The sequence below is a fragment of the Cebidichthys violaceus genome, unplaced genomic scaffold (genome assembly GCF_023349555.1).
Source record: "Cebidichthys violaceus isolate CVI_PGR_0920_01 unplaced genomic scaffold, fCebVio1.0.p SCAF_49, whole genome shotgun sequence".
Taxonomy (NCBI): Eukaryota; Metazoa; Chordata; class Actinopteri; order Perciformes; family Stichaeidae; genus Cebidichthys; species Cebidichthys violaceus.
Genome location: NW_027176694.1, coordinates 683,690 through 694,476, shown reverse-complemented (window position 1 = coordinate 694,476; position 10,787 = coordinate 683,690). Strand labels below are relative to the sequence as shown.

General features: G+C 44.7%; 1 protein-coding gene across 1 annotated transcript; it reads right to left on the bottom strand.

Annotated features, from left to right (window-relative positions):
- Positions 1-309: 309 nt before the first annotated feature.
- On the bottom strand, positions 310-3,902 carry tent5aa (terminal nucleotidyltransferase 5Aa). The gene is made up of 2 exons (XM_068730074.1): positions 2,681-3,902; positions 310-2,221 (listed from the first exon to the last, which is right to left on the bottom strand). The coding sequence occupies exons 1-2, from the start codon at positions 3,104-3,106 to the stop codon at positions 1,442-1,444; spliced, it is 1,206 nt and encodes a 401-aa protein (XP_068586175.1). The 5' UTR covers positions 3,107-3,902; the 3' UTR covers positions 310-1,441.
- Positions 3,903-10,787: the final 6,885 nt, after the last annotated feature.

Here is a 10,787-nt window from a genome sequence, read left to right as displayed (position 1 = left end):
CTAAGATCAAGCTCTTCAGCAGCAGCTGAGGAATTCCCTGCCAGGGTGCTACAGCAAATAGTGTCTCATCGTCTGAGGTGTCTCCGCAAATACCCTTCCTCTTGTAGGAGGAAGCATAGGGAACAGACAGCAGCTCTCTGAATGCATCTCTCTCTCTCTCTCTCTCTCTCTCTCTCTCTCTCTCTCTCTCTCTCTCGCTCTCTCTCTCTCCGTCTGTCTGTCTCTTATCTACTTCTTGTGAATGTTTTGAAGAGAAACGGGAGAAGCACCGCTGTACAAAATACACAGGAAATTGTGTGTGAGTGAACGTTTCCTTTGTCACCGATGATCTGGCAATGCTCGTCATCCTTTCTCTTCACACATTATGCGATACCTGTTTTGATTTGAGTTTCCGAATACCCACGTGAAAAAAAAAAAATGAGAATCTCTTTCCAATCAAGAGCGGCGTGCACATTCGACTGCTACTTAACCGCGAGGTCCACAGTAACACATGGTGCTCTTTTTTTTTTTCTTTTTTTTTCATCCGAGCATAAACAAACACTTACTGCATGAGTTCACATGTACATTCACAAGCCTCTGGGATGCTATTGTCTGGTGTGCCTGGCTAAAAAATACAGTGGGGCGAATTCACAAAAACAAAAATCATATGGCCTGCTCATTCTGTTATAGGCACTTGATACAAACACACATATGTTCACATGTACAAATAGACACAGCTTCATGTTTTTTTTTTGTTTTTTTTCCCCCTCCCATCAAAATAGGGTTTTAATTAATGTTAGAAACAATCGAAACAAAAATCTTTGGTCTGTAAACAACCATAATGATATCCAAATGTAAGGCGGAGATGCCAGTTTGTTATCCAAACTAGTTTCACAGCATCCCACTTCAGTTAAGCTGATGTGAAGCAGAGTCTAGGGGTGCTCGTTTTGGAGCCCTCGTGCACACACCTCTGATTTCACCTTGAGTGTGTGAGCGTGTGTGTGTGTGTGTGTGTGTGTGTGTGTGTGTGTGTGTGTGTGTGTGTGTGTGTGTGTGTGTTGCTGTCAAGTTCAGGGCACTGATGCAGCTGTTTGGTCTGCTGTCGGAACGCGCTGGCTAATCAGTTCTCGACAGACTTCAATCCGTCTCCCACAGTTTTGATGACAGTTCTGCTGTTGCGTTGAGCCTTTTATTTCCAAGCTACCGTAAAATGAGTCTTTTCCAATCCGGGTTGGGCCTGGGCGGGATCAGTAGGCCTTTTCGAGAAGATGTGAGCTATTCACATCAAAATATGTACTCGAAGTGAAAGCCAAACACAGGCTTTGAGGCAAAACATTACAAAAGAAGACTCCTTTTCTTTCTGTCAGCTGTCAAACACTGGGCAGGTTTGAGGAGGCAACCACTCCGCTCGCTCTTGTTTAACAAATCAGATTCTGTCCCTCCACCTTTCCTCGGGGCTGACTCAGTTGCAGGGCAGCCAGGTGGAGTATGCAGGCTGCTGGCAAGCGAACATCGGCTGAACCTGCGCTATGTAGTAGTTACTGAAGTTGCCGTCTGCCACATAAGGGGCAGGTTGGTAGTAACATGTAACGTTAGCCACGTTGGGGATGACGTTCTGCTCGGCGAGAACGCGCACCGCCAGCATGGCTATGAGCCCCAAGGTCTGCCGCCTCTCGTGTCCCATCAGGCACACCGTGCTCTCGTTGACCACTCCGTGGAGGGTCATCAGGTAGTCGTACTTGCGGTCCTCCAGGCCCACAAAGTGGTTCTGAAGATAGGACTCCAGCTTGCGCTGCTGCTCGCCGATGTCGGAGAAGTCAATGAAGAAGCGTGAGCACATGTAGCGCTGCAGGGACTTCATCTCGGACTCGGATGCGGCCCGGAAGCCCCTCACCAGCAGGTGACAGTACTTCAGCAGGCCCCCGCCCCGGATCTCCTCCGGGTTCCGGGTGCAGATGAACTTGTGACGCAGGTGGTCCAGGGCCTCGCCGAAGTCCCCGTACACACTCTCGCCCATGATGGTGGGGTGGAAGGTCTCGGCCATCGGGTTCTCTGAGCACTCGTAGAACAGCAGCAGGGAGTCCAGCTTGATCTGAAAGGAGTCCACGCTGAACTCAAACTGCCGCCGGAGGGAGTCCACAAACTTGAGCTCCACATTCTTTCCACGGTTGTTGGAGAGGGAGATGAGACTCCAGCGGTCTGAGTCATTACACACCTTCACCATCTTCTGCACATAGGCTTCCTATGTGTGTGTGTGTGTGTGTGTGAGGGGGAGAGAAAGAGCATAAATATTAATAATTGTGGAAAAAATATGAAGTAGATAGCCTTAAAAGTCCAATATTAGTAAAGTACAGCCATGTAAATGCACAGTTATGCCTACTTTTGCATTGTGCAGCTGGGTTCTATATTTAATAACCAGGTATCTTTAAGTATAAGTAATAGCTGCATGTCTTTATGTCATAAACCTTGTGTTATTAACGCTATTGACCCAAGTGGCTGCGCTCAGGATCCCTTCCAAATTGGTTTAACTCAATCCTCTTAACTACGTAAAACCAACATTTTACTATCACTAAACTAATCTAATTGTACATTAAGCTGCGCGTAATGGTCGTAAAGCCGAATTGGCACAAATGTAATTAGTTCTTATCACATATCTAAAGGTAAATAATTGAAGCAATGGAGAGAGAGAAAAAAGTTGTACCTTTAACGTTAACGGGCTTATTTTCTCTTTATTCACACAGTCGGGTAAGAAATCCAGGAGACAGTCCAAAACTATGTCCTTCACAGTCTGGAAATCCCTTTCCCCTTTCATATCTGCGCAAAATATGAGGTCGAGGTCCTTATAGCCCAGTCCGCTATCCCCGTGCAGAATGTGGCTGGCTGCTGAGCCGTTTAACCGAACGTCCCGGACGTGGATCTGTTTCTCCTCCATCCGCCTGCGCACCACTTTGACGATCTGCCGCGGCTGCATCTCCAGGGTGGGGAAGTTCCCGCGGCCGTGGATCGGGATGGTCTCCGTCAGGATGGCGTCCAGCCGCTGCACTTGCTCCCAGTTCAGGACGCTGACGTTGCTGCCTTCGGAGTCAGACATAGAGCTGGCGCTGGAGCTACTGTCGTCCTCTGACATGGTGAAAAGTCCTCAGCGATGTAAATAAAATAGAAGGAAAAAAAAAATGCGTAGTGTTCTTAAAATATAAGAACAAATGCAGTGTTCGCGTCTTTACGCACAAATTCGAGGTGACTGAAGCTTCCTACGCATCAGGATTCTTACGATCTGAAGTCGTCCAAATTGACTGCGAACATACAGAAATAGAATTAAAAAAAATATTGAAGACCCAAGTCAAATAGTGACAGCAATAAGCCTGTGGTTGGAGATCCAGTGGCGCAGCAGTCGAGCTGTTGTCTTGAGGAAGAAGTGCAGCCAGTCAAGAAGCGCGTGGAAAACGAGACCTAACTTTCTCTTCTCTCCCTCAGTGCTTTTAAAACATTCGCCCCGGTGCCACAGTCAATGCGTCCGAGCGCTGCGCATCACAGTCTTTGAAGGTCGCTGATGATCCAGGAGGGGGTTTGCTTTTCCGGCCGTGACTCCATCGCCCAAAGGCACGCCTATGATTTTATGAATTTGCATGAATAAGCGTCTCCTCAAGTCGCACTTTTGGCCCAATCCACCCTCTTGACGATCAACCCCTCTCAGGAATCTTGCGGATTTTTTACGCACGGCTCCAACATGTTTTTTAATTTTCTCCTCTTTGTTGCCAAGCAATAATCCCGTTGATGCAGTTTGAATGTGCTCAGGAAATCCGGCTTTCTCACCCCCCAACTCTGTTTAGTTCGACATATTTTCCCCACTTGTGGAGGAGTTAACCGTTACCTGCCCACTTGACATGCTGCGCCCTTCTGCAACAGTCCGCTCTGTAGTCTGAGGATGTCAGCTGTACTTCACCCCGCCCCCCTTCTGACAGTCAGCCTGCTGCTCAACACCATCACACTGCGAGACTTTATAAACCAGCTCCTTTCATCGGATTCTGATACTGCTTTTAATCTGAAGTCCCTGAAGTGCTCTTTTTTCATGAAGAAAATATCACTCCATTGAATATGTTCTGCTCAAAATGATAATCTGTGCACCTGTGTGTTCGTTAAGTGACGTGTCATCAACCCTATATGACCAAATAAAGCTTTTTTTTTTATTAAGTAAAATAAATAAACGTAAATCTTTTTCTTTTTCTTTTTGAATCTTTTGAATCTTAGAATCATCTGTTGCTGATCCACATATAAAGCTCACTTGGTGTTGTCATGTCGCCCTCTGTGGGCTGGTTTAGGTTTTGACACAAAGTAACCTAAAACAGGACTATTGAAGACTCACATGGGAGTGCTGTGATATATATATATATTAAACTTGCACCAACTCAACAAGCCAAGAAGGAAATGGGATTTATGTCTGTTGCAAACAGACAGGAAATATTTTCCCTGTAATCCCATAAGCCTGTTACCCCCAGACCTCTAACACCTCCGGGTCAGGGTCTGCAGCCTCTTCCCTGACGGTTGCCCTCGGCTTATATCGACGTATATAGACAAAAACTCATCTGAACCGTTAAAGCTCACAGTGTGCTACTCACACCTTAAGATACACATCAAGAGGCTTAATGGGTCTCTAAGGGTCTCTAGAGTTGTATGATGTCCTTTTAGAGGACTGTTGTATTCTGGCTCTTCTGTATCGGCTCAGTTTTTCCTATATTCAGAAATTCATATTCCTATTTGTTTCCAAGCATCAGACAGTGTGTGTGTGTGTGTGTGTGTGGGGGGGGGGGGGGGGGGGGGGGGGGGGGGGGGCTGTCAGGGGTCAGATGAAAGCGGAGGCGAGTCCCAGGGCCCAGGAAGTTGCAGGGACAGGTAGCTGTCTCTGGTTCTCCATTAGGCAACATAAAGCCCTGCGTCACTAGCCACCCAGATCTGTAAACCCTGATTATCCCATTTATTCTATCTTAACTCCAAGGCCCCACACAGGAGCTCTGCCTCTGCACAGTGTCACTCCCTCTGTCGGAGGACACACACACGTGCACTTTTATTCAAGATTATTCAATTGTGCAGTTTTTACAGTGAATACAGCAGTAAAAGGAGCTCCTAAATCACCAGAATGACCAATTAAGAGCTAAAGAGCTTTCTGTTACATGGTGTAATACGTGTAAAAGAATGCAACTTCCGTTCTTTTGTAAAAATTTAACTTTTTTTTTGTTTTCATACTTTGCTTTGGCGCGTGTCAGACAGGTTGATCACAGGTCTCTGAAATTGAATCCCACATCTGGAAATGTACATGGAACTATTAGTCAGCTTCAATGGACCGAGAGCAGCCTCGTCGATGTGTTTCCCAGGTGTGGAGAGACGGTTCGCCGCGTTCGGTGCAAAGCTAAATCAAAGCCGCTGTCAGGGACTAACAGCAGGTATATGCATACAGTACAGGTCCAAAACAGAGCCCTGCTGATGAGTTTGATTTTTGTAAATATTACCTGGCACCTCATTACTCACCGTGAAAAGGACGATTCATCGGTTGGTGGATATTTAAAGACATTAATTAGATTATGTTGTCAGAAAATTAAATGTAAGCAAGAATTAAAAAAACAATACACAACTCTAACCCCTCTGGCGACTGTCCCTTTAATCTGAATTTGTATTTATTTAGTCAAAACCTTCAGCAACTTTCCAAAACAGAGCGCTGTTTACTTCTTCTTCTATAACTCACAAAGCAATCTCCGGGCACAGTGTTTGTCTCTGGGGTCTATGAACCCTTTTCTGCACAGTCTAACCCTGTTGTTTTCCAGTGACATTTATGTCACTGCATGAGTTGGATTTATCTACCATGAAGTGTAACATCCCAGCAACCTTTGAGCTTTTTCCTTCAGGTCAGGGTTTCGCTCAAATCAACACTGCATTCACATAAATACGTTTTTTAAGGTCGGAGATCAGTTTTATTTGCAAATCTTTGTAGCTGTACAATTCTTAGGCCTAATGTCATAAGTATGGAGACCCAAAGTGTTCAGTATAACAAAAGACATGATGAGGAAAATAAATACATAAATAAATACAATTATATGTGTATTGACCAATAGTATATTTATATATATATATATTTATTTATATCTTTTCATATCCCTTTTCAGGACAGTGGAGTTGTCACCTGTGCCCGCCTCCTTACCTTTTAGCCAATCACATGTTCCTTCAGACTTTCTTAGCAGACTCACCTACTGAAACCAAAGTTTAGCCAGTTAACGTTAGCTCTTGTCAGTTAAAGCGACTACAACGCTGCTGAGGTAACTCTGAATGAACCAACACGAGGCCCCTGCTGTAAATAGACACAACGCACCATTAAAATATAATACCAAACCCTTTTGTTTAGCTTAACAAGGCTGCACATGCTACGGAGCCGGCTAACTAGCTAGGCTGAACTGCTTATACTCAGAATCAAAGTGAAGAGCAGCTGCTGCTAACTGGCTCAGTCAGAGTTACCAAAGCAATATTTTCATTTTTATGTTGTTCGACACACAACTTTGAGAAAAGAAAAACTACAAAGATTTTCTCTGGGGTCGTTGTAGCTAACAGGAGCTAGTAAGCTAGCTGGCAGTTGGCTAGCCTGCTGGGAGGATGAAGGCCCATGTGATTGGCTGAGGGGTCAATGACAACTCCACTGTTATGAAAAGGGACATTATGAAAGAAATAATTACTTTGTTTTGAAAAAGGGCAATTTAAGATAAGAATTAAATAATAATTAATAATAATTACTTGAGTTTTAATAATTCATGAAATTATTTCAGAATTAATTTGTTCTTTTTATATGATTATTTATATCATATTTTTGTTAGTATCAGCCAGAATAGATGCTGCATTCAAGTTCAAGGTCCAAGTTCCTTGGGAGCAATCCAGGGAAAGCCTGGCCTTCTTCTACCAACCTCTCAATCAGCAGAGGAGGAGGAGGAGGAGCAGAGAACACAGACGCTTGTTAGTTGTGCCAAAGTGGAGAAGACGGGCCAGTGAGCAGCGATGACTGATGAAACCAATGCATGCAAAGGTGCAAAATAACTCTGTTGGCTCGTGTCATGTGCAGAGTTGTGATGAAAGGAAGGGCTTTAAAGGCTGCGTCAAACATTAGACATCTGATTTTAAAACTGTCAACAGAAAAGGGAAATCCTTTTCCTGCTGCTGGTGTGGCCGAGAGAAGTAAAGACGGTGGAATAACAGGGTGTCACATTCCATCCGAAACACTTGACTGAAGCTATGCAGCGTGACAGAGGTCACCACATGTGGGCGAGGAGTCAGTGTTGCTTGAGAAAACGTGAGCGATGTACATGACTAGAAAACAAAAGATCCAGTCATGGCCACCCCCTCTGCGTCGCCTCACCCACTTTTCACAGAGGCAACTGGATTACCAGGAGGGTCCCATTAGTTTGTCTGTCAGAGAGAAATTCCCACTGCTGACGGCGGAGTTAGTTTTGGTTGCGGATCAAAGGCACCGGGGCAGAAATGGGATTTCCATACCTTTTCAGTCAAACTGCTTCTGACCCTCCAGTGACAAAAAAACCCAAAAAGCTGGAGAATCACTCCGCCGTCAAGGAGAAGTAACGCGGGGGTTATGCTGGGTCTGAGGAGAGAAGAAGCAGCAGCCGTCACTTGGGTACAGAGGATCCACTCATTTCAGCTCTTTTGATCCCAAAGAGCTGGCGTGCGTGGTGAGCTTGTTATCAAATGATCCTGGCAGATTAATGCTGAATGTTACAGAGGGGGGGGGGGGGTCCAATTTCACAGGGAGATAAAGAGCCCCATCTCTTCAAATCTGCCTTATTATGGGTCTTTGGGATGTCACAGCCTGCAGCTCCAGGGCCAGTAAAGGAGCCGAATGCTGCCGCACTCAAGCACTTGACAGACTAATAGATGCTACAGACACACACACACACACACACACACACACACACACACACACACACACGCTGTGATCCTGGCACTGTATGTGCCGTCGCTGGCTAACTCGCATTCAGTGGATTCGCCCTTAATGGTAAGACAGCCTCTCCCCCACCTCCACACCTCTAGCTCAGTGAGGTTTTATGATCCGTCACTGTAACGTGGAGCTTAGTAGTTGCACCCTGCGTCTTATGACAGTGTGACCATTTGCTGTCATTTCATACAGAAGCATGAAACAAAAGACAGGAGGGTGATTGAGGTCCTGGGACAAACATATATTGCTTATCCGTATTCGGTGGAGGAATAGTTTGAAACAGCTTAACCATAAAGACTCGAAACACAAGAAGCAGTTAGCCTGGCTCTGTCCAATGGCAGTCTGATTAGACTGTGGGTATACGTCTGTCTCATGCGGCAATCTCCTCCCTTTTCGCTATCTGCGGATCTATTTTTTACACTGGCACCAGAATGATTATGTCTGGAGTCAGACCTTTCTCCAATTAACAGTTCATATTTTATCTGGGATTATGTGTGGGACTATTTCTTGACCAGGCACAGGTACATCTTGAAGCAACAATGCTTCGTAAAAAACCAAAAGTCAAAGACAAACCAAAACTTATTTTTACACATCGACTTTTGCACGGATTAAACAAACAAGATATGACATGTTTATTAGTGAGCTAATTTGATTTAGAGGTACTGGAAGATAGATTGGGTTAGCTACGGACAGAGCCACATTGTTTTCTTCCTGTTTTCCCGTCTTTATGCTAAGCTAAGCTAAGCTAGCTGGCTGTTGGCTGTAGCTCAGGCCCGGCGCAACAAGGGGTCTGAAGGAGGCACAGTTGTATTTTCGACCCCCTCTGTTTAAGCTTCACGTATCTGTAGAAAAATAGCAAAAACAAATAAATGATTGGCCGATGAACACGTGACTATCGCTTAGTTTTGGTTTTGGAACCCTGGACAGCTCTCTTTGTTGTGTGCAAGTGCTGCGCTGTCAGTAGCTAATGTTATTTAGCCTTAATGAGGCTGTGTGTGTGTGTGTGTGTGTGTGTGTGTGTGTGTGTGTGTGTGTGTGTGTGTGTGTGTGTGTGTGTGTGTGTGCGTGTGCTCAAAAAAAAAGTTTTGCAAAAAGAAATGCAGACAAGTATGAATGTGATGGTTTTTCCTTCGCAAAAAACAAACTGGAAATCCCTCACATTCCCAAACACTCACAACAACTTCCATCACATCCACTGGTTTGGCAAATGCGTCGCGACGAAGGTTGGACAAAGTCATAAGACCATGCTTTTTGCCGGGAGACACGTGGCTCGGAGTCTGTAAAAAGCTGACAGCAAGAGGAAACCGAGAAGACGTCAGCTGAACGTCAGCCAAGACAGCAGGAACGCCGTCACACTCCGGTCACACTCGGAGTAAAACGGTCTCTGGGGCACCGATGGTCTTTTTAAAGCTGCTGGCAGAGTGACGGCTGTGGAGAGGACAGGTAATCCAGGGCTAACTGGCTCCATGTCCGCTAAATAGGATTGAAAGGGCTAGTCGAACCGCTACCGCCCTCTGACTGAGCCACAGGTCAGCATTCAAGCCAAAGAAGAGTATGAATAACTCTTATGTAAGGTTTATGACGGAGGACCTGCCATCAGGCTCCTGAATGAGCTACTGTTCCACCTCTGCACCGCCACGTCCATGTCTTTTAATAGATGAGCTCTGAAACCAAATGTAATATTTAAAACATATTTATAATTATATATATTATATATGATTCCTATGCAGGCAAAATGTATATATATATATTATGCCGGATGTTATTTTCTTTATATGAAAACTTTGCATTTACTGTAGTACAACTCTTTAAAACCAATGAGGGCGTATACTTCATCTATACTTGTATTTCATTCCTACAGTACCTGAAAGGTGTCAAGGAGCAAAAAAAAAATAAAGTTAGTTGTCAAATGTCAAATATATTATCTGACTCTGGGTTATTGCAAGACAACCAAACGTGGTGACAAATGTGATGCTGCAGTGTACGCAGCATTTTGTATCATTTGATAAAAAAAAAAAAAGTCCTTAATTACACAGCAAAGTCAGCAGGTTTCAACGTAAACGAAGTTGGAGAACTAGACAGGAGTCATTTATATCCATGAGGCCCTATCAGCTGACATTGCCATCATGTTTAATTTTGCTTTAACCGGCACTATCCCACAGGAGCAAGTAGGGAATGTAGGCGATATTCCATCAAGTGTCTAAAACGTACCTTTTTCTCCATAAGCAAATTAATCCTGAAGTTATCCTCAGCATCTGGAGGAGGCCCGTATGACTTTCCCATCTGCCTGGCAGGAAGGCTGGTTGGCCAGAGCCTCTCCTACTCCACCAGCACACGGGAGAAGTTTGCCTCATTCAGGGCTTTCTGCAAACCTTCTGCAAAACGTCCACATCGGTGACCACTAGCCAGGTGGTTTGTGGTAAGTTTGTGGAGTAGGTCAACAGATTTTAGAAAGATAGAATAACTATTAAATCCTCATACTGAGTCAGCTAACACCCGAACAAGACGCGTCGCAATAAAGAGTGCAGGAAAACTGACGAGCAGAGAGTTGAAGTACGAAGCTAATATTTATTTATTTTATTTATTTTGAAGGGACAATGCAACTGTAGGTGAGCCAGAGTTAGCCAGAGGGGCTAGTTTTCATCTGCTGTCCCCGGCCAGATGTTTGAAGGCAGCCTAAAAATGGCAAAATGTCAAATTACAGTAACGTATAGACAAAAGCAATACGCATATAAGCAAAAGAAAAGTGTACATAAGACACTAGAGCAGAGTAGAACAAACCCACCTACAGTACAAGCACATATACTGTATAACACTGAGGCACATA